Source organism: Meles meles, chromosome 2 (assembly GCF_922984935.1).
Source record: "Meles meles chromosome 2, mMelMel3.1 paternal haplotype, whole genome shotgun sequence".
Taxonomy (NCBI): domain Eukaryota; kingdom Metazoa; phylum Chordata; class Mammalia; order Carnivora; family Mustelidae; genus Meles; species Meles meles.
Genome location: NC_060067.1, coordinates 120,065,671 through 120,090,244, shown reverse-complemented (window position 1 = coordinate 120,090,244; position 24,574 = coordinate 120,065,671). Strand labels below are relative to the sequence as shown.

Here is a 24,574-nt window from a genome sequence, read left to right as displayed (position 1 = left end):
ACAAAACACACAAAAATATTACCCAAGTAACTAAATCTACCAGTCATTAATTCTAAAGAGATTCTAAGAGTTCAGTGGTGACTTAGGAAATCAAATAAAGAATATGCTTGGGGCGCCTGGGTGGCTCAGCGGGTTAAAGCCTCTGCCTTCAGCTCGGGTCGTGATCTCAGGGTCCTGGGATCGAGCCCCGCATTGGGCTCTCTGCTTGGCTGGGAGCCTGCTTCCTCCTCTCTCTCTGCCTGCCTCTCTGCCTACTTGTAATCTCTATCTGTCAAATAAATAAATCTTTAAAAAAAAAAAAAGAATATGCTTAAAATAAATAAGAGATTTAATTATAGATATAACTCTAATGATAAATGAACAAAATTATTAATTTTTAAAAATCTCATGCTGCTAAGCACTGAAGGGATAGCTTTGCAAAGTGATTTCCTAAGATAATGGAAGAGGCAAAAAATAAACAGAATGTTATCATCCAGTACCTACCAGAGAGTTGGCAAGATACAAGGCATTTTCTAATAGTAAAATAAACATATATTCATCTATATAAACATATGGTTGCAGAAAAAGCAGATGGAAAATTATTTTAAGAAAAGCTGAAGAGAGATTAAATCAGGAAAAGATACATATAAAAAACCCAAAGTCTTAAATTCCAGACATAATTATGTGTTTAATGGTTACTGAACCCCTTCCAAATGAAAAAAAGTACTAAATTTGACTAGATTCTTACAAAAGCAAATTTCCCATAACCACACACACAGAGACACTCATTGCTTTTCATATAGAGTAAGAGAAAAAAATTGATTAATTCATTTATTCATTCTCAAGAATTTATCAATGGTTCACTACATGCCTGGCATTGGGAAAGTATTACCAAAAAAAAAACCAAAATAAAACAAAACAAAACAGAACACATAAAAAGGAAGGAAGGAAGGAAGGAAATGACAGGATTCTAGAAGAGAGTTCTCAAATATAATAAAGCACCCTGAACACATCAAAGAAGTCTTTTAGTAAATGGAGCAAATACAGTCAAAAGAATAGAACATGAAGCTTCAGTGTCAAACCACACACAAAAATATTTACAATATATGGTTATGGAGGAAAAGGTCACAGACATTAGAAAAGAAGATCTACCTTATGAATAATAGATACAAAGAAGAAAGGAAGTAATAATGAGAGATCAATGAAATGGAAAATGATGAGACAAGAAAGAATCAACAAAAACTAAAATCTGGTTCTTTACAAAGACTAATAAAGTCTCCGGCAAGATATCAAAAGCAAACAAGAAAAAAGCTCCCAAAAGATAATAGTAAAAATGAAAAAAGTTTAAAACTACAGATAAAATAAAAATTTTTAAAAGTAAGAGGAAACACTGAAATACTTCATGCCAGTAAACTGAAGTAAAATAGGAAATATTCCAGAAAATATAACATCAAAACTAATTCAGAAAAAAACAGAAAACATGAATAGGATTAAAGATAAGCATTAAAGATACCGAATCAGTAGTTAAAAATCAACTCACCAAAACAAATTAAAAAAATAATATTTAAATTAAAAAATTAAATTAATAAACAAATTTAAAAAACAAAATTTAAATAAATCAATAAATCTCACCAGACCCAGATGGCTTTATAGGTACTTTCTGCCAAATATTGAAGGAACTGATAATCCTGATCTTAAACTATTTCCTCACCTCGTGTTGTTAGAACAGTATACATAACCTTTACACCCAAAGCAGACAAAACGTAGATGCAAAAATACTAAACAAAATAGAAGCTATTCAAAACTTGCAAGGTATTTAAAAATATGTACCAAGGCACGTGGGTGGCTGTCAGTTAAGCATCTCTTTGCCTCAGGTCATGATTCCAGGGCTTTCCAAATCAAGCCCAAGCCCCCCCCATCTGGCTTCCTGCTGGCTTCCTTTCCTTCTACAACCTTTGCTTGTGACCTCCCTCTCTCTCTCCTTCTCATTCTCTCTCAAATAAAGAAATAAAATCTTTAAAAAAAGTTTAAAAAAATATGTAGCAAGATCAGCTTCAGAACTGATCCAGTGATGCATTATTTAAGTTTAGAAAAATTTTCAGTATATCTCCCCCCACAAGAAAAGACTGAGAAAAACCATGCAATTATCTTTACAGACACAAAAGAAAACATCTGTTAAAAGTTAACTTTCACACCAGATAAAAATTCTAAACAAACTATAAATAGAAGGGAACCTCCTTAAGCTTACAAAGCCTATGTAACACTTAGAGCAAATATTATAAACCTAGGGAGTGTATGTGTGAAGAAAAACATACAATGAAAACATGCTGACACTAATTACTCTCAGATGAAACAAAAACAATTAAATATTTTGTTCATTTTCAAGTTTTTAATTGAAGGTCTGTTATATGCCTGGCATTGTGAAAAAATTTCAAAAAAAGTAAGAAAAAGAAATATGCCATGATGGTACTTAAAAGTCAAATGTAGAAACTTCCCTGTAAAATCAGGAAGGAATTCAAGAAGGCATGCTATTGCCATTTCTATTTAACCTCTAGAACATAGTACAAGAAAAAAGATATTAAATGATTAAAGGCATGAAAAAAAGCAAACACGCTCATTATTTCCAGATGATATGACTGTCTACAAAGGAAATCAAAGAAAAGTTATCAACAAAATATTAGAACTAATGAGAATTTGGCAAGGCTTCTTAATATAAAAGTCAACAATAAAAATTAGTTACAATATCAAATATCAGTAGCAAAGTTTGAAGACATCATAAGTATTTCACTTATAATATTACAAAATGTGTGCTACCCTAGGACATTTAAGAAGAAAACTACATTAAAAAAAATCAAAAGACATTAAAGAGGTTGTGAGCAAGTGGTGAGTTCTATGATGGTCATGAATGGAATACCAATTCTCATGAAATGGTTCTATCAATTCATTTAAATTCTAACTAAAATTTCTCATGAAACTCGACAATATTCAACTGCAAAGCAATAGACCCAAAATAATTTTCAAAAAGAGAAAAAGAACTGAAGAAACTGGTTCTACCAGATATCACTAATTAGAATATTGTGGTAATGACATGAGTTAAACAAATAGAGCAACCAATAACAGCCCCAAAACACACATAAAACATATGACATATAATGGAAAGGACATTTCAAAAAGCGGGGAAAAGATGAACTACTGAACAAATATAGTTGATTGATTTTTATACATAAAATCAGATTCCTACTTTATACTTCACAGAATTCAACTTCAGATGGATTAAGACCAACATATATGCAAAGCAAAATTTAAAACCTCTGGAAAACAAAAAGACTTTCTTAATGACCTCAAGGTACATGAGGATTTCTCAAACAAGCTGTAAGAATCACAAAATCTACAGACTAATTAATTTGACAACATTAAAATAAAAAGCTTTTATACATTAAAAGTTATCATGGAGCACTGGGTGTGATGCCAAAACAATGAACACTGTTATGCTGTAAATAAACAAATAAAAAAAAAAAGAAAACTAAAAAATTGGGAGAAAGTATTTGAGACACATATAACTGACAACAGCTAATAAACTCACACAGTTTACTCAGAAAAAAGCAAACAACCCAATAATAAAATTGGCAACGACAGGAAAAAGTAGTACACAGATTAATGATCACAGATATGACCAAAGCTTAATGAACGCATGAAAAGCTGCCCCCATAAAATTAATCAGGATAACTACATTACAGTGAAGGTACAAATTAACCCAGAAATCTGAGTGGCTTAATAAAACAGGTTTATTTCTGTCATTACACAAATTCAGTGGAATTTGACAGGGGGCTCTCCGCTTCACAAAAACCACTGAAGGACTCATGCTCCACTGTCTAGTTGCTGTACTGTAAGAAAGGGCTAGAGAATTATGCACAATTTTTGAATTCTCTGCCCTTAAATCCACACTCATTTCTGCTCATGACCTACTGGCCAGAAGTAGCTAGCTGACCTCAGCTAACTGCAATGGTGTTGGGAAACATTGGAGAAACACAAAGGTATTGAGTGAATAATGAAGTCTCTGCCACAAGTAGAAGTTAGAGAAATCCAAGTTAAGGCAATCGAAGGATGCATCTCACACTCATTAGACGGGGGAAACAACAACCCTGATAGTAGTAAGGGTTGGTGAGGATGTGAAAATGGAAACAGTCATCTTCAGCTGTTAAGCATGTAAACTGGTACAACATCTTAAAGTATTTGCAAAGTTGGGACAAGTTAAAGATGTACATATTTATGACTGTACTTCCCATGTGTGCACAAAAGGTGTCATGTGAAAATTCGTCACTTAAAAAATGTTTGTATTGGGGGCGCCTGGGTGGCTCAGTGGGTTAAAGCCTCTGCCTTCGGCTCAGGTCATGATCCCAGGGTCCTGGGATCGAGCCCCACATTGGGCTCTCTGCTCCGCAGGGAGCCTGCTTCCTGCTCTCTCTCTGCCTGCTTCTCTGCCTAGTTGTGATTTCTCTCTGTCAGATAAATAAAATATTAAAAAAAAATGTTTGTATTAAAGGGTCAGGGGTGGGAGGTTGGGGGAACAGGTGGTGGGTAATGGGGAGGGCACGTTTTGCATGGAGCACTGGGTGTTGTGCAAAAACAAGGAATACTGTTACGCTGAAAAAATAAATAAAATGGAAAAAAAAGTTTGTATTGACAAAATATTTGAAATGATCTAAATATTGAAGATAACCTAAATATTGGAAAAATATGGAATGATACCTAAATAAACTGTCATATAGTCTTACAGAAAGTGAATACTGATAGAGCATATCGAACATAAAAAAGCTCTACATTAAGTAATTAACATAGTGTCTGGCATTTGATCAATGTTAGCTATGATTATCACCATTACTTCTACTATTACTTTTATTAGAAAAATAAGGATGCAAACTAGCTTGATGCATGGAGATGCATAGTAGAGATAACATTAACTAGGAAAAAATCGAACATGAATTAGAATGTACACATTAAGGCAATGTACACTCTATGCATGTCCATCAACAATATTTTTAAAAATAACTTAAAAGCTTGGTAAAATTTAATGCTTATTAAATTACTCTTTATATTAATTCACTTACTGAAAATTATACTGTCATTAAATTTTCTCAAAACCCTACATTATTTAAAATCCCTAGTTTACTTTGCTAGTAGACAGAAGTATTTTTAAAAATACTTAAGAAAATACAACTGTGACAACTATTCTCATTATTGAGGAAAATCTCCATAAAAAATTCATGATCCATGAAACCATTAACCTTTGAAAGAAAAATAATTTAACAGTTGTTGCTATTACAACAGTGTATTTGATAACTGCATTATCCTTATCACACATTTTTTAGTTAATATGACTTTGTATCCTAAAAGAAACCTCCATAAAAGTATTAAGAGAGTCCAATGACTAAAAACTATTACGTGCTTGTAATTTAAATTTTTATCAGCATAGTTTTATCCACTGATAAAAGTCAGGAATGACAACACATAACCTTTTATTTTATACCTTCATCCTAGCACCAAACGAATTTGATATTCATTCTCATACAGTGACCTGACCTTGAATTCTTTTGCTGAGGTCAAGAACACAGCAACTACACTGGGAAGTCCAGAACATACCCACACAGTAGAGAGAAGGAAAATAACTGTCTACCCTCATTTCTGGGTTTATACTGCAGCCAATGAATATGGCTTATGAGGCTTGTTTAGAGTACCTGTGTTTAGTAGAAAAAAGACTGTCTTCTGTAGTCTTAAGTGTATCAGTTCATAGAAGCTGTGCCTTTCTATGCTCTATACCTCTTTATAAATCTATTTGATGTTCTCTTCATCATCATTCCAATTACTTGCTTGCAAACATACTCTACACAGTATTGGTGTTGGGCACGAAATGTCAAAGAAATCCCTTGAGCTACCAAGCTGCCAGGGCTGGTGATCCTTGCTGATCCTGGAGGTGTCATGGCACTGTGAAATGGAGGTATCCTTTTTTTTTTTTCTTCTAGCTTGGACTCAAATCAAGAAGTGGCTTTCCTACCTAAGGAAGAAAAATATAATCCTTCCTATTGCCTAAGAACAGTGACAAAAACTGGCAGAGGGAACACAGATGGGGACAGATGGCTTAGACTAGAGAGACATCTCCAGAGTCAATGGAAATATGCCATTTCTGGATTACCATTTTACATCTCCAGCCATATAGGGATCACAGATACTTAGCTGTTCAACGCAAACACAGCTGTAACTAGAGATATCTGAGAAAGACAGCTATGGAGGCCAAATGGAGTAACTTTAATATCAAGGATACACATCATTCTCATAACTCACAAAGTCACTCTAGAAAGGACACATCAAAAATATTTTGAAGATGTTCTCAGCTTTAGCTTTCAAAGATCAACTGGAAGAAAAAAGACCTCAAGATACAACCCTGGTGAAAGAGTTAGTGCTTTATAATCTCTTATAGCTCACATGCTCTGCCTCATATCTGGGATTTGAAATTACAAGAATTTTAATCACCCATAAACTAAGCAGAGCTTAGTTTCCTCATGTAAATGTAAATTTGGTTATGTAAGGCCACAGAGAAGCTTAAATTAAAAACCAAAGCTTAACTAATGAAGTAATTTCTCTATTGGATTAGTTTATTCATGAACCATATAGTGAGACTCACAGAGGATAATAAATACACATTATTGATTCTGTACATACCTGAAAATTCCAAATAGGATTAATTTAATAAAAGTAATACAATCCCATCAAACAACTTTTATGATGGGTTTTGAGATTATCTTTATTTAGGAAGTAATTCTTCTAGGGTCTCATCACATAAAGGTAGTTACACTAATATATGGAATTAATAAGTAAATGCTACCTAATGATTTCCCTCCAATCCTACCTTGTCAAGGTATTTGTTTATGAGTGTATTTTTTACACTGTATTTTTATTAATTCACAATAAACAAAATTTCTATTATACATTTGAGTTAATTACACATAAGTTTGCAGACACAAATAATTCAGAGAAAAAGATACAAAAAATAGTTTGTATCTGAAAAGGAAAGCATGCTGGATAGTTTGGATAATTTTCCAGGAAAAAAAATCAAGGTGGAATAGGTTTTATAAAGAAAGGGTTTTTTTTTTTATTTCTTTTAAAAACAAACCAGACTTATTATAATCAAGACATTAAGTAATGAACTCAATACTTCACTTTATTTACCTTCTACAGAATTAGTTTTACAGTAAGTTGCAATTAAAATCAGAGATTAGAATTCTTTTAAAATTTTGCCTACAATGGACTCAGGAAAATTTGGTGAACATTTTTTTTTTTTTTTCCAGAATGGGGAAAAACAATAGCTCTGTAAATGTTCTGGTGGCCAATGAGGAATATTCGATATACCCAAATAAATAGAAGAACTTCTACTTAAAAGATTAAAGATTAGGAAAGGAATTCTAAAATTAATGCAATAATTTTTCTGGTTAGACAAATGATCAAAGAAATTTTCATGACATATTTTGGGTTAAAGGGGTTTCTTTATTCACTGGCAAAACAATTATGTGTATTTTGGATTTTTCTTAATAAGGAAAACAAAATTTTACATATTAGACTCCTTATTCTGTCATTTGTATGATCTTATTTCTTCCTGGTTAAAATTCACTTAATTGATTATGTGTTATTTTCATAATTATGAAAGATCAATAAAGTGATTTCTATTTTGAAAAAGAGAAATGACAGTTGGACACTGTATTTTACCCCACAAAGCAATCAAGGAAAGACTACTACATTCGACTACTTCCTATGAGGTAGGCTGCAAACAATTCTGATTTAGAAGCAAAGCCATGGACTAAAAAATATCACTGTCAAATTAGAGGAGTATCTTGAAAATTTGGGGATGAATATCACCTTGGGTTCAATGTACTAAATAAAAATTGCTTTTTATGTAACCAGGTCCAAAAATAAAAACAAAGATAAAGGCTGAGGGAAGTGCAAGAAACAGAGCATGGAAATAGGAAAACATCAAGATTTCTGCTAAACGTTTCTCATGGTAACCCAAAGGAATAGACAACTTACCCTGGATTTTAGAGATGGTTTTTGCATATCTCTTTCTAAGTCTTTTGTTTGAAGGATGTTAGGTAAGGGGTTCTTACAACTGGCCTCCTATAAAAGAAGTACAAAAGAAATATTAGAAACCAAAGAACATTACCCTACCTGGAAATTACAATGTAGCGAAAAGCAATTTTCTTATGGGAGACAAGGCATTTCTGGATTGAACTATATATATCAGAAGCCACTGAGATTTGTCATGAGGAATCAAAATGTTTCCTTTCTCATTTGTCACCTACAACAGTGAAGTAAGGTAAGATGGTGATGGAGTAGGTGTGGGACACACAGAACACATATAATCAGAGTTGACCACTGAGAGTCTCATCTACACTATCCACTGAGAGCACCCCTCTTCTTTGGAGAATTAGGTAGTTAATTCTCTAAGATATCAATCACCAAACTACTGTTTTTTTTTTTTTACAAATGGTTTGTGATTATGTAAATACCTTTTTTTAAACAAATTTCTTCAAAGAGTTTAGCAAACCACTGCTGAATAGTGATAGTTTCATACCAACATCCTGAGGAAAAATTTCTGTGTGTTCGGTTTCCAAAACTACTAAGCTCCTAAGTCTTTGGTTCACACCAAAATAGTACTTGCAAAGCTAGCAGAAATTACAAGGAGGCAGCTCACATGGAATTGGACTTACTGTTTATTTCTACACGCCAAATACAAATAATAATAATTTCATTAAAAAATACAATGTAGGGCCTTTCTACTACTACTATTGTCACTAATTTGGATAAATTTTCCATAAGGGATTTCATTGCCAAATTAAGAGAGATAAATGTATATAGGGAAGATTACAGACAACAATAAAACTAAGGAAAAATAAGTTCAATTTCTTTCGCTTGCTCTATTAACCTTGACCTCTGTATCACATTTCTTCCCTTATTTTTTACCTTTAACAGTGAACTTGCCCATTATCCACCACTTCATTATCAAAATCATGGATTCTCCCCCCTCACCCAGTTTACTTAAGGGTTAATTAATTATAATCTTTTAAAGAATATTTTAGTCAAATACTTTAAAATATTATTAAATTTTGCTGAGATTTTACTTAATTCTAAAGAGAACAGGAATTATTAGTATAAAATATCCTTAAGAAAATGCTACTACTACTTGCTACTAAAAAGTACGTACTGAGTCTTAAGATATATGAAGCACTATATTAAAGTCTTCGCATTAATGCCATTTTTGCCCCCACATAGCCCACTCCCCTTTTAAGGATAACATAAAATCTTACAGAAGTTAAGTAACTTGGCCAATGTCACACAGGACTCAGAGATGGCTCTGTCTAACTTTATAAACTTGTATTACCTTTATATTATATCTCCAATATCTAATACACTTGATATCTTAAACCACTAGTTTGTAGAGCCATAACAGTTTAAATCCAAAAGAGTTTTAAAAAATTAGCTAGGCTGCCCCACTCCTCTCTAATTTTATAGATGGGGGACTTGAGGACATCTGAGGTCATGTGCCCAAGATCACACAGAGAGTGGCAGAGCTGAGACCCGTGCCTGGACCACAAGGCTGTATGTGGCACCTGTTCCCAGCTTTGTGCTAGGGAGTGATATGACCAGACTCAGAGGGCATCAAGAGCCTCTTCTAAGCCGGGGGTGGCTGTGGTACTGCCAACACTCTCAGCTGCCTGTGGCCTCACGTACAGCTCTACGGAAGCACCCACGGGTACATTTCTGAGCTCTCCAAATAAGCAAGCATTCCAGTCCTGCCCTTTCCCACAAGTCACAACACCTGCTGGCCATAAGCTGCTTACTGGCAATAGTGAATGAACCCATTCCCACTTCTGACTCACTGTGAGAGGGATCAACTATATCCAGCATGACATTTAGGGGATCCAAGTGATTAACTGTATAATCTATTGCGTAATTTGACTACACTTGGATAATGTAATTATGCTTAATCCTTCAACCGCCTTTTGAAACTACTGGGATGTAAATGTTAAAATGTGATGAGAAGAAAAAAGACTGACTCTCAAGGGAAGCTAACAGGAATCGCTGACCTTTGTTTATGATTGCCTGAGTGTTTATAAATGCCTATAATTCTTTCTTCCTTATGCATAGGCTAAAAGGGATAGTGTTTCTTTATTACTCTTATCTCCCCCACTGTGTCCCTGTGAATGAGTACAAACGTGATAGTTAGCGTTTCCCTATAAAACTCTGAAAACCTTTTCTGTAAACGTATAACTGAAAATGTCACTTACATGAATTACGTTTATTTTTTTGTTTTGGGACTTCACATTCAGACAACAGAGACAAAGTGAAATTTAGTAGTCAGGGCACTAAAGTGGCAATCAAGAGATCTGACTTCTCATCCTGGTTCTCTAACCAACCAGCTCTAGGAACCCTGGCAAGCATTTTAACCTTTTGGACATCCCTTGGTTCAAAGATTTCTAAAATCTTTAATTTTAGAAATTTAAATTTCTAAATTCTCTTAAATTTCGAGATTTTCAGATTCTTTCAGGAAGAAGCAATATTGTTGACAAAAAGGTAACCCACCACCTGTTCAGAGCTGCATTCCCAATGCTCCCATGAGACTGCTGCAAAGTGCTGGCCGCCACCCATGTAATGGGCAGTGAGCCCAGGGGCTCTGGAGCCACAGAGGGAACATCTCCTGTAGGGCTAATGTTACTCAGATTTCTGGAGAAAATTAATACATTCCACTAGTAGCTTAAATAAGTACTGGAAATAACTTCACGTATTCTTTAAGACAGATATATTATGGAGTCAAGTGAGAAATATTTTTAAGATAAAACTTTTTCACAGTTATGTCTTTAAAAAGCCATTTACTCTGGTGGGTATGTACCTAAGAGAATTAAAAAACAAAAACTACACAAAACTAGACAAATAGTCATAGCAGCATTATTTATAATAGCCAAAAGTGGAAACAACCCAAATGTCTATCAAATGATGAATGGATAAAGAAAATATGGTATAACCACACAATGGAGTATTACTCAGCTATAAAGAGGGCTGAAGTATGGATACCTGCTAAACATAGATTCACCTTGAAAACATCACACTAAGTAAAAAAAAAGCCACACAGAAAGCAACATGTATTGTGTGATTCCACACATATATTAAATGTCTGGAATAAGACAAACAGTGACAGAGTGCAATTAGTGGTCGCAGAGGCTAGAAGGAGGGGAATGATTCCTAATGGGTCCGGTCTATATGGGTTTCTTTTTAGGCTGATAAAAATGTTCCGGAATTAGGTAATGGTTACACAACTTGGTGATCATTCTAAAAAACAATACATTTTATATTTTAAACAGGTTTATCTTATGGCATCTGAATAATACCTAATTTTAAAAAAATAAGTCATTTAAACCCCCACACTCCCAGAGCAAAGGAAGAGACCTTGGGTTTGTTTGCACTCCTCCCTTAGAACTTCTCTGAAAAGGTTTGAACGGGGAATGATTCATGTTTATAAGTATTAAAGTGTATGTGGGCATAAGAATTCACTCAACGAATATTAACTGAACGCTATCATGTGTGGCATTCCAATGCTAGTCATTGGAGAAGGTAATGATAAACACATCAGACCCGGTTAGAGGGTATATTTATATTTAAACATTTCATCTGCTTAAGTGAGACTTAACTGAATTGACTGCTCACCCTAATGACTTTTGTGCAACAACCGATCGCTCAAACTAGCTGTGTCACCTTGGTATTCTGAAAATACCATTTAAAAATACAATAGGCCTTACTCTTGCAAGTACTAATGCCATGAAAAAACGGACGAGCACGCACTGCTTCTTCAGCGGGCACACTACTCCCCAGTTACTCACAGGCTTGTTTCCTCCTTTCATCCAGGTCTTTGTTCAATTTCACTGAAGAGAATTCCCTTCCCGGAACACCTTATCTAAATTTTCACTGCTCTCTCCTCGCACTTACAGCTCTCTCTGCCCCTACTCTGTATTTCTTCATAGTCATCAGCAAAATCTGACATTAATACTTACTGATTCTAAAACTGATAGCTGCCAGAGGGGAGGGAGTGTGTAGTGTGGCAAAATAGGGGAAGGGGTGTGGGAGATACAGGCTTCTGGTTATGGAATGAATGGGAATACAAGGCTCAGCATAAGGAATATAGTCAAGGATACTGTAATAGTGTTGTATGAGGGCACACGGTAGCCACAGTTGTGGTGAGCATAGGACAGCATATAAACTTGTTGAACCACTATGCTATACACCTGAAATTAATCAACAATGTGGGTCAACCATACTAAGGAAAAAAATTAAAAGAAAACACCGGTTCTAATTCTCTGTCCATCTCACCCTATCCTGTGAGAGGACTGGGTCAGTCTTGCTCATGAATAGATCCACAGGCCTAGAACCATGTTTGGCACCTAGTAGGGGCTCAACTGTTGAAATGAATGGATAAACCAAAGGAATGAGTAACATCCCTTTTCTAACCTTTTATGATCCCTGGCCATTCTTCCTGTTTTTAGTTCTCTCCTTAATCAGCTTACATTTCATGATTCTTCATTCCTTTGCTAATACACTTAATTTTCTTCCATCCTGTTTCTAATCATTGTATTCATCTGGAAAAAGTACAACGTTGGACGAACCCAGCTATATGCCTTCTCTGTGCTGGGAATTAAGTGAATGAAAGTGGTTGGGGAAAAAGTATATAATTTGTTTACTGTTAAATTTATTACCATAAATCTTAAGTGAGTCCTCTCTAATGCATAGCAATTCTGCTATACTTCTTGAGTAACTTTACTTTCTACCCTCCCACATGATCTTTCATGACCTTTCTTTTCTCAAATCCTTTTCATTCCATTATCACTTCATAGCTCATTGGGAAAACAGAGCACTGGAACAGATGCTATTCACATCCCATCAAATTTACAAACCTGTCTACAGACATTCCATCCTTCCTGCCTTCCCTCCAGTTACAGTGAAAGAGAAGATGCTGATCCCATCAGCCATTCCCTCTATGCACCCCTGGGGATCTTATCTCCTCTTATTTTCTCAAGGATTTCACTCTCTCAATTATCCCCTCATTCCCTCTCTACTAGATCGCTCTCATTAATCACAAGCATGCTCTGGAATTGTATCTTTTTGGTTTGTTTTTAAAAACAATACTTCCTTAATCTCATTCCTCCTACTAGTTATGGTCCATTTCTCGGCTTTCCTTTATAGCTAACTCCTTCAAAACAGCTATCATCACTATCCCTACTTCTTTATTTTCAAAGCCCTCAAATCTGTTTTGTTTCTTGTCACCACTCTGCAGAAAGTGATGAAACAATCCCAGCTTGGTCTCTTTCTTCCTCAGGTTCTTAGCAACATCTGATCCAGGTAACTAGTTATTCTTGAACTACGCTCTTCCATTAGCTGCCAGGACATCAGTAATAGGGGAAAAAAAATCCTATCTCGCTGACCAACTCCATATAGTCTCCTTCGTTGCTCCTTCTCCTCTCTACAATAAATTTATGTATCTACTGCTTGTTGGTTAATTTTTTGCTTCGTTAGCTAAATAGAAGTTCTATGAAAGTAAATGATGGGTTTCCTTTAGTGACTGCTGTGACTACAATGCCACAGAAAAGGGCCTAGTATAAGTAGGAGCTCAATAAATACATGTCGAATAAATGAAGTTGGAATGATGCAAGAGTTGATGTGAATCAGTCTTCCTTTTCCAAATGGTACAATGATCTCAGTCACTTTCATGGATTTTAAATCAACCAATACGCTAATGACTCCCAAATTCCACTTGTCTTTGATGTTTCTCCTGAGTTCACGTCACTTTTATTTACCTATCTACTTGGCAACTCTACTTGGCTGTCTAATAAGCTTCTAAACTTACTATGTCCAAACCTGAGCTTATACTTTATCAGCAAATAACCATCTGTCAGTCCTTGAGTCTTCCCCTGATTGGCAGAGGTCACTCAGTTCTCAACACAATGTCTTAATCTACCTTAGTTCTTCCCTTTCCCACCCACATAAAACCCACCATCAAGTGCAGTCAAAATAAACTGGGATTCATTCAGTTATATGTACATAGTCACCCCAGTCATAGCCATCGTTCATGTAAATTATTTCAATCATTATACCCTCTACAAGGTTTGTATATGGAAATGGAATGATGTCACTCCTCTATCAAGGTCTTACCATTATCCCTGGACTATAAACACTTTGCCATAACCTTCGCAGCCCTGACTCAGCTCTTCCCTACTTCTCTAACCTCCAACTCCCACCATTTACCCTTTGCCTCACTATGCCTCATTAGCCTTCTTTTACTCCAAGCCCCTTCCTACCTTCAAGTATTCACCATTTATGTTTTCTCTTTCTGGAATGACTGTTTTCTTTTCTTTTTTTTTTTTTTAGCACGGCTGCTGCATTCTTATCCTTAAGCTCTTCTGTCACCCCCTCAGAGAGAGATCTCCTTTAATAATTCCATCTCAAGTGGCTGTCCCTGACTATGCTCTTCTTTTATTAACCTGCTTTTTAAAAATCACAGTACTTATTCAAATTTGTAATTAATGATTTTATTTATATTTCTTCATCTATCACTCCCAGTAGACTTGGAGGTTCATGAGGGCAAAGATTTGATCAATGTATCCTTGGCATCTAGTTGGTATTTAGTATGTATTTGTTAAATGAATAAACATAACAATGTTGACTCCTACATCTCCCATCCCATTAGTATTAATTTCTAGCCATTAAAGAAATGTGATGGATTTCTATGACATTAGGAATCAGATAATAATACATTTTATTATGACCTGAGTAATATAATGGTGGGTGAAGGTAGGTTGAAAAGAAGCTATTATGATAAGGGAGATAGCTGTCACAGAGCTGTATTTGGTGTGCTGGGGTCCAACCCACAACAAGTGATTTGGTTAGACTTAGTGACAAGGAGAACAGATGACAGAGAACAATGTTGACATGACTGTAAGTTGAGACAGCAATATTGATATGATCACAAGTTGAGGTAATAGCATGTGCCTGAGGCCTTCTATAGGAAAGAATGTACAGAACAGTGCTACTTTGCACACAACCAGAACCCAAATAATGTGACTGGCAGATTACAGACTACTCTTTACAATTCCATAAAACTCTCCTCTGACTTATTGCTACCTGCAAAATGAATCTTAATTTTACTGTAAAGAAAAAGATATGTTTTCTTAAAATGCAAAAGCAATAGGATGTTATCTTTACATAAAGAACATAAGCAGAACAAATTGAGTAGGAAAATAGTCCTTCATTATGGCACATTATAGACCTTCATTATGTATACCTTTGGGAAGAAATCTGTGATTCTTTGGCTTCGATCAGGGAAACAATTGAAGGAAGTGAGACGCAGTCAAACTCTGGATATATTCTGAACTTACTACATTTACTTTGTAAACTGCAACTATAATATTCACAGATAGAACCTTAATTGTCATTCAAGTATATTACAAATCGCTTTACAGAAAATGGTAATTCAACTTAAAACAGGAACCACCATGGAATTATCACAAAAACTGGTTAAATCAAAGATCATTTTCTACATCATCAAGCATAAGTGTTTGGACACCAGATCTTAATATTTAGGGTTTCCTGTAGCTCTTCTGTCACCTCTTTGGAGAGGCTCTCCTCAAAATCAACTTCACCAGTTACTATAAATCTGCTGTTATTTTCGCCGTAGTATTTATCGCTTTAAGATTGGTGCAGGTGTCTGTATGTTATTGCAGTGATTTCAGATCTAATCTTTTTTTTTTTTTTTAAAGATTCTATTTACTTATTTGACAGAGAGAGAGGTCGCAAGTAGGCAGAGAGGCAGGCAGAGGGTGGGGGGGAAGCAGGCTCCCTGCTGAGCAGAGAGCCCGATGCGGGCCTCGATCCCAGGACCCTGAGATCATGACCTGAGCTGAAAGCAGAGGCTTAACCCACGGAGACATCCAGGCGCCCCTCAGATCTAATCTTAATATCTGTACTCTTCTTTGATAATCTAGTCCACTATGCTTTCTTCATTCATAGTCCTGACTTGGAGAAGCTCTACTTTTTTTGCTGTGCTGAGCGGTTTGAAAATAGTGATCTACCATCATAAGCAAGCTAGCAAGTGCGAGACTCACGATGTTTTCACTCGCTGTTCCCTCTGCCTGGAATGCTCTCTTGCCCCAGAAGTTTGCATAGCTTGCTCCACCACATCATTTGATCTCAGCTCAAATGCCAGCTCAGAAGAACCTTCCTTCCCTTTTCTGTACAAAACAGTGCGCTGAATTTCCCTCTCTTCTTTCATATACCATTAATATCAAGTCCTTATCAGGGTTTAATATGCTTGCAGAATCTATCATCAAATGGCATATTAGTTTCCTTAATTGTTTACTGTGTCCCTTGGCCTAAAGTCCAACTCCTTAAAAGCGTGGATTTTTTTTCCCCCAATGCTATTTCTTCAGCTCATAGAATACTGTCTGGCTTCATAGCAGGCATTCAATAAATGCTTGCTGAATGAACAGACTCATGAAACAAAAACAACTTCTTCTGATTCTTCTCTCCTTCAGTTTATCCAACTCATGGATGTCAAATTTTCTAATTTAGAACTCCAGTGCAAGCCACTCCTTTACTGACAAGTTTTAGTTCCTTCCACCTACTGGAAGAAGTTTAAACTCTTATTTCTGCCATCTACAGGCCTTCAGCCCACTCTTTCTGTCTTATCTGCTCCACACATACATTATAACCTTGATCACTTGTTGCTTGTACGAGTTACTTATGTGCTTGTCCCATTCCCCATCCCTGACCTTAAAATGTAAAGGGCATTGTAATCTTTTTTGCCTCTAACAGCACCAAAGTGGATGACCAATGTTTTTGCATGTCTGGTATTCACTTTCCCTTCTTTAAGGGAAGACAGAAGAAATTAACCTTCTCCTACTGGTTACAGTGTTTCATTCACCATGTGTCTCTGACCAACCTCACACTGATGTAAATGTAGATCTCCAGAACTTATCTTGCAAAACTGAAACTCTGTACCCCTTAACCACACTTCTGCATGTGCCCCTCTACCAGCCTCTGTCAACACCAAATTACTCTCAGCTTCCAGGAGTTCAGCATTTTAAGATTTCCACATAAAAGTGGTTATTTGTCCTTGTATGACTGGCTTATTTTGTGTAGCATAAGGTCCTCCAGGTTCATCCATGTTGTCACAAATGGGAGAATTTCCTTCTTTTTTTATGACTAAGTAATATTCCACTGTAGATATATACATATTTTATTTCATAATCTGTCAATGGACATTTACATTATTTCTATATCTTGGCTATTACGAATAATGCTGCAATGAACATAGGACTACAGGTATCCCTTTGAAACACTAATTTCATTTCCTTGGATATGTACCCAGAAGAGGGATTGCTAGGTCATATGGGATTTCCATTAAAAAGTACAAGGCTTCCCTTTTCTCCACATCCTCATCTATACTTTTTATCTCTTTTCTTTTTGATAATAGCTATTCTAACAGATGCGAAATAGTATCTTGTTGTGGTTTTGATTTGCATTTCCTTGATGATTAGTGATTTGAGCACCTTTTCATGTACCCATTAGCCATTTGTATGTTTTCTTTGGGAAAACACCTATTTGGATCCTTTGCCCACTCGTTTTATTATTATCTTTTGCTATTGAGTTATAGGATTTTTTTTTATATTAACCTCTTATTGACTATGTGGTTTGCAAATATTCTCTCTCATTCTGTAGGCTGCCTTTTGTTAATGGTTTCCTTTGCTGTGTAGAATACTACAAAGTTTGGGTTTTAGTTTGATGTAGTTTCACTCATTTTTGGTTTTGTTGTCTGTGCTTTTGGGGTCACATCCCAAAAAAATCATTGCCAAGACCAACGTCAAGGAACTTTTCCCCTATGTTTTCTTCAATGAGTTTTATAGTTTGAGGTCTTATGTTTAAGCCCTTAAATATGATATAAGATAAAGATCTAATTTCATTCTTATACATATAGATTTCCAGCTTTTCTAGCACCACTTACTGAGAAGACTGTCCTTCACCCTTTAGGTATTCTTGGCACCCATGTGGAAGATCAGATGACTAAAGGTGCATGGATTCCTATTTGGACTCTCTATTTCATTCTGTGGTCTATATGTTTTTATGACAGTATCATACAGTTTGATTACTACAGCGTGGTACCACCAGCTTTGCTCTTCTCACTCAAGATTGCTTTGGCCATTGGGGATTTTTATGGTTCTGTATGAAATTTAGGGCTGTTTTTTTCTCTTTCTGTAAAGAACACCATTAAGATTTTGTTAGGGATTGTTGCACTGAATCTATGGGTCATTCTGGGCAGTGCAGACATTTTAACAATATTAAATCTTCCAATCCATGAACATGGGATGTGTTTGCATTCATTTGTGTTATCTTTAACTTACCTCATCATTGTTTTATAATTTTTAGTGTATCAGCCTCTCACGTCTTTGGTTAAGTTTATTCCTCAGCATTTTACTGTTTTTGTTGCTAATACGAATAGGATGTTTTCCTAATTTCCTTTTCAGATACTTTGTTGTTTATATATAGAAACATGACTAAAATTTTTATGTTGATTTTATAACCTATAATTTTACTAAATTCATTTATTAATTCTACCAGTTTTTTGGGGGTTATAGTTTTAGGTCTTTCTATATATAAGACCATATCATCTGCAAAGTGACCATTCCACGTCTTTGCACATTTGATTCTTTCTATCAAGCTATCTATCAATTTTTTTATATTGCTCTGACTAGGACTTCTGGTACTATGTTGAATTGAAATGTTAGGAATGGGCATTCTTAACTTGTACCTGATTTTGGAGGGAAAGCTTTCAGTATTGGCCCATTATGATACTACCTGTGGGCTTGTCAGATATGGCCTTTATTGTGTTGAAGTAAGTTCCTTCTATACCAATTTTTAAGGGATTTTATTATGAATGTTTTAAGTGTTTATTCCCTATCTACTGAAATGATTATACTTGTTTTTCCTTTAGTTTTGTTAATGTAGTGTATATCACATTAACTGATTTGTGTACATTGAAATATCCTTGTATTTCAGGAATAAATTTCACTTGGTCATGTTGTATGATCCTTTAATGTGCTATTGAATTTGGTTTGCTAGTATTCTACTGAGGACTTTTGCATCTGGGTTTCTCAGTGATATTGGGTTGTAATTTTTTAAAAAGATTTATTTATTTTAGAGAGAGAGAGAGAGAGTGCATGAGTAGGGGGAGGGGCATAGGGAGAAGAAGAGAATCCTCAAGCAGACTCCCTGCTCGTGTAGAGCCTGACATGGGGCTCCATCTCAAGACTCTGAGATCATGATGTGAGCCAAAATAAAGAGTTGGACATTGAGCTGCCTGAGCCACCCAGGAGCCCCTGGGCTGTAATGTTCTTGTGGTGACTCTGTCTGGTTACTATCAGGGTAATGCTGACCTCATAACATGGGTTTGAAAGCATGCCCTCTTTTGCTTATTGGAAGAGTTTATGAAGGATTCGCATTGCTTTTTTTGCTGTATCTTCTGTGAGAATGAAGACCATTCTCAGCAATCAAAGTATCAATAGTTCAGAAATGTTGACATCACTCTGAAGTGTTGTTTGAAGCCCTGTTTATGTGAAGGGTCCCAAAGGAACTCTGCAGGGAGATTTTAATCCCATCAATGTAGAACTCCATCTCCTTGAAAAGAAAAAGAAGAGGCTCTGGGTTGACAAATGGGGGGAAAATAGGAACTGACCACTGTCATATAGAACGTGACTGAAATATTAACACTGGGCTTCCAAGATGAGGTCTGTGTATGTTCCCTTCCTCAACAACGTCATTATTCAGGACAATGGTTTGCTTATTGAAATCCAAAATCTCATGGGCGAAAAATATATCCACAGGGTTTGGATGAGGCCAGCTATTGCTTGTTCAGTATCTCAAGCCCAGAAAGATGGGTTAATTCCTAAAGGAAACAACACTGAACTTGTATCAAATTCAGTTGCTTTAATTCAGAAAGCCACAACAGTTAAAAACAAGGATATCAGAAAATTTTTGGATGGTATCTGTTTCTGAAAAAGGAACGGTTCAGCAGGCTGATAAAATCTAAACTGTCCAGCTACAGAAAGAGGAGGATGTCATATGATTCCTCTGACTTATCTGTGATATTTTAAAGATGCAATAAAAGTTGGATATTAAAAAAAAAAGGAAGAGGACTGGTATTAAATCTTCCTTGAAAGTCATCTGGCATTGAACTTTTTATTGTTGTTTTGTTTTGTTGAATGTTATTTGATTACTAATCCAATCTCCCACGTTTTCTATTTCTTCTTCTTTTTAAATAATTTTATTTTTCACTGTTCCAAAATTCATTGTTTATGCACCACACCCAGTGTTCCATGTAATATGTGCCTTCCTTAATACCCACTACTAGGCCCACCCAACCCCCCATCCCTTTCCTCTCCAAAACCCTCAGTTCATTTCTCAGAGTCCAGAGTCTCTCATGGTTTGTCTCCCCCTCCAGTTTCCTCCAACTCACTTCTCCTCTCCATCTCCCAATGTCCTCCATGTTGCTCCTTATGCTCCACAAGTGAAACCGTATGATAATTGATTTCTATTTCTTGATTCAGTTTTGATAGGCTGTATGTTCCTAGAAGTTTACTTGTTTCTTCTAGGGTATCCAATTTGGTCTAGTTTGGTCATAGTAGTCCCTTATGATCATTTCTATTTTTGAGGTAGCCATTGTAATAACTCCTCTTTGCTTCTGATTTTGAGTCTTCTTTCTTTTCTCTTAGTTAAGGGTTTGGATTTTTTTTTTTTTTACCTTCCACATGAAACTTAGTTTTGTTGATTTTTCTATCATTGTTCTTTATTTGTGCTCTAAACTTCATTATTTCCTTTATTCTGCTAATTTTGGGTTTACTGTGTTCTTCCTTTCCCAGTTCTTCAATTGTAAAGTTAGGATGTTCGAGAAATTTGTTTTTTAATATAAGCATTTATCACAATAAACATCCCTCCCAAACATCTTAGAGGTCCTTCCTTCCTTTTTTGTAGCATTTTACAAATTTTGGTAAGTTGTATTTTTATTTATCTTAAGATGCTTTTTAAATTCTTCACTTCTGATTTTTGACAGTTTGATTATAATGTGTCTCATTATAGTGTTGAACTGGTCCCATTTGAAGTCCTTTGAACTTCATAAATATGGATGCCCATTTCCCTCCTCAAATTTGGAAAATGTCAGCCTTTTTTTTTTTTTTTTTTTTTTTTTAACAAGCTTTCTACCCCTTTCTATGTGTCTTCTCCTCTGGGACTTCTATAAGGCACATATTGATTTACTTGATGTCTCATCAATCCTATAGGCTCTCTTCATTCTTTTTCATTCTTTTTAATCCTGTGACTGGTTAATTTCAATTGACTTATATTTGAGTGCGCCAATTCTTTCTTCTGCTTGACTGAGTCTGCAGTTGAAGCTCCCTACTGCCTCTCCCCCCACCCACCCCAACCCCATTTCATTCATTATATTCCTTGCTCAGAATTTCACTGGTCCTTTTTATGATTTCTCTTTGTTGAAATTATTTTGTTCATGATTGTTTTCCTGATTTCATTGAGTTGTCTACCTGCATTTTCTTATAGTTTGCTGAGCTTCTTTAATTATTTTGAATTTTTGTCAGGCACTTCATAGGTCTCCATTTCTTTGGGGGTCAATTCCTGGGAACCGTCTGTGCTTCTTTGCTGCTGTCATGTTTTCTTGTTTTTGATGTCATTTATTACTTCGAATTGGTATCTGCACTCTGCTGTTGCATAAGCAATAGCAGAGACTACAGTGTTCCTCAGCACTGAAGGCTATTGTTGTCCCTGGTGGCAATGAGGGCTGCTGGGGTCCTTTTGCTCTCCTTATCTCCACAGAGGGAAGTAAAAGCCAGTAGGATCCTTCTTGGTACAAAGCTATGCTGTGGCCCATGGGATAAGCTGATATAGGCAAATTGCTTCCTACACTTGTCCATGTGGCCATTCTTGGTTTTCGTGCTCCACTTGGTTGCTAGAGCTTCTTTGCTACACCCTGGAGCTTTCCAGAGATATTTCACTCATTAGTAGTTGTCAAATCATTGTTTTTGTGGGCAAACCATGGCCAGAGCCTCCTACACTGCCATGTTACTCCTGTGCTCAGCTTTGCTTTCTCTTCTACGAAATATCTCTTGTACTTCCAAACAATTCTTTAACATTTTCTTTGTTTTTTTAAGGCTGACTTTAGCCCAAGTTGCTTTTTTGTTTTCAACCAAAATACTTTAAGTCAAACAAGTATTTATTACGGTATCACTTCATAGTGTGGTCACTCAGTAGAAAACAATGGAATCAAATCTTATAAAAATGATGATGATGATAATCAAAATATAGTACTGGCTATCACTTATATAGTACTACATGCATGGCATTTTTTCTAAGTGCTTATTATACATTTAGTTGATGCTAACAATAACCCTATGAAATATATACTTTTGCTACCTAAATTTCTTATATACAGAAACGGAGATACAGAAAGTAAAAGTAGATTGTGCAAGGTCGCACACCAAGTAAGTGGCAGAGCTGGAATCTGAAACTAAGCAGTCTATCTGCAGAGGCCTGCTATTAACTGTATAAAATAATGGTTCTCTAGAAGAATCCTTCCTATCTAATTAGATAAGGAAAAGCTGCATGTTAGGTAACCCCAAAATTAAACTAAAACAGGAATATTTTAGGGGCGCCTGGGTGGCTCAGTGGGTTAAAGCCTCTGCCTTTCGCTCAGGTCATGATCCCAGGGTCCTGGGATCAAGCCCCGCGTCGAGCTCTCTGCTTGGCAGGGAGCCTGCTTCCTCCTCTCTCTCTCTCTCTGCCTGCCTCTCTCCCTACTTGTGATCTCTATCTGTCAAATAAATAAATAAAATCTTTAAAAAAAAAAAAAAAAAACAGGAATATTTTAAAATGATGCATATAAATAATATATATATTTTTTTACTTTATAAGTCATCAATGTTCATTTATTTTCCAGTCTTTTGATGTGAGCATTTTTTAGATGTGTCTAAGAATTTGGAATTCTACACCTTCTTCCTTGTATAAACCATAATCATAAAATATCCCCTATGTGGAGGAACAACAAAAACGTTTAAAATCTTTATCAAGTCTCTCCAATGTACTCAACTTATCTTCTATAACAGAAATAATTCTTTGTGCACACAATACCATCCCTTTGTGTTCTCTATGTCATCTCTGTATGCACAAGGAAGACTACATTTCTAGCCTCCCTTATAGTTAGGTTGGGAGCCATAAGACTAAATCTGCTCAATGGAATGTAAGAAGTATGTTAAGCCACTTCAAGGTATAGTCATAAAATTATTCCATATTATTCTCAACTCCTTTTTTTGCCGAAGCAACTTTGAAGGATGGTTTGGACAAAATGGAGGAGAGTTGCTCAGCTCACTGCACTGGGGAGTGAGAAATAACTTGGATTGTATTAAACCCCTAAGATTCCAAAAATCTATTACAAAAGCTTGTATTAACTACTCTGACACCGTTTTCTTACAAATAACTATAATGTTGCATTAACATTGCATTTGTTTAATTAAATTCTGTAGGTATCGCAAATAATAAACTTGAATGAATAGTTTTAGGAAAGGACAAACAACTCTTGGATAGCATAAAATAAAACTGGAGATGGACAGATATGTAAGAGAATAGTTTATTAGTCACAAGCCTTCAGAGTTGCCATGGACAACAGTCAGTATGCTTTAAAAGCAAATTCAGAGAACTGATTAATCTGGCAAATTAGTTAGATGGAGTTCTGTTAAGCAAACTTTTATTGTATACTCTAGAAATATGAACCAATACTAATTCCCAGAAGAGTTACATGACTTTCCTAGGATAAATTTGAGTTACCTTTTACTTAGGTGTACATAATGTAATTCAATAGACTTTTGAGTAAATATAAGTAACTAGAATAACTGTTTTGGAAGACAGAAGAATGCAAGAGTTACTCTACAACTTTCAAAGAAAAGCAGAATGATAAGTAAATAGGAGATATTGTTCTGACCCTTGAAGAACCTATCATACAATACAAGAGAAAAAAGCAACTCACCCAAGGCAAAATGTGAGACTTGTTCTAATAGAAGGAGAAAGAAAGCACCCTAAGACGATAGAGGAGACGGGGATTAACTGCACCTGGAGGATGAGCAAGGGCTTCACTGAACGAGAATTTGAGATGTCCTAGGTTGGACTCCCACCCACTCAACGCAGATTAGATCTTGTAACAAGGATTGAGGGCAAGTAGTTTATTTGAGTGGCTCAGCGGTGAAATGGATTCTAACAGGGAAATTATCATTATGAAGCTAATTGAGCTTTTACAGTAGTTTTGAGGCTCAGACTTAGGGGAAAGCTCTGGGAAACACTATATAACACACACAGAAGAATTATTTCAACCAAGCAGTAAACAAGCTGGGAATTTATATACCCATGCTCCTCAGTCACTGGTTAAGGGCTGCCCCTGGAGGGATATTCCTTTCTA

The 24,574-nt window shown here is 35.8% G+C and overlaps 1 protein-coding gene and 1 pseudogene across 3 annotated transcripts in view; one reads left to right on the top strand and one right to left on the bottom strand.

The window, feature by feature from the left end:
* FAM13A (family with sequence similarity 13 member A) overlaps positions 1 to 24,574 on the bottom strand; it is a 364,348-nt gene that overhangs the window by 170,998 nt on the left and 168,776 nt on the right. For all 3 annotated transcript variants that reach the window (XM_045994271.1, XM_045994281.1, XM_045994291.1), the window contains one exon: positions 8,056 to 8,142. In XM_045994271.1, coding sequence (XP_045850227.1) covers positions 8,056 to 8,142 — 87 coding nt within the window. The remainder of the gene's footprint in view (positions 1 to 8,055; positions 8,143 to 24,574) is intronic.
* Positions 19,594 to 20,152, top strand: LOC123932522 (annotated as a pseudogene).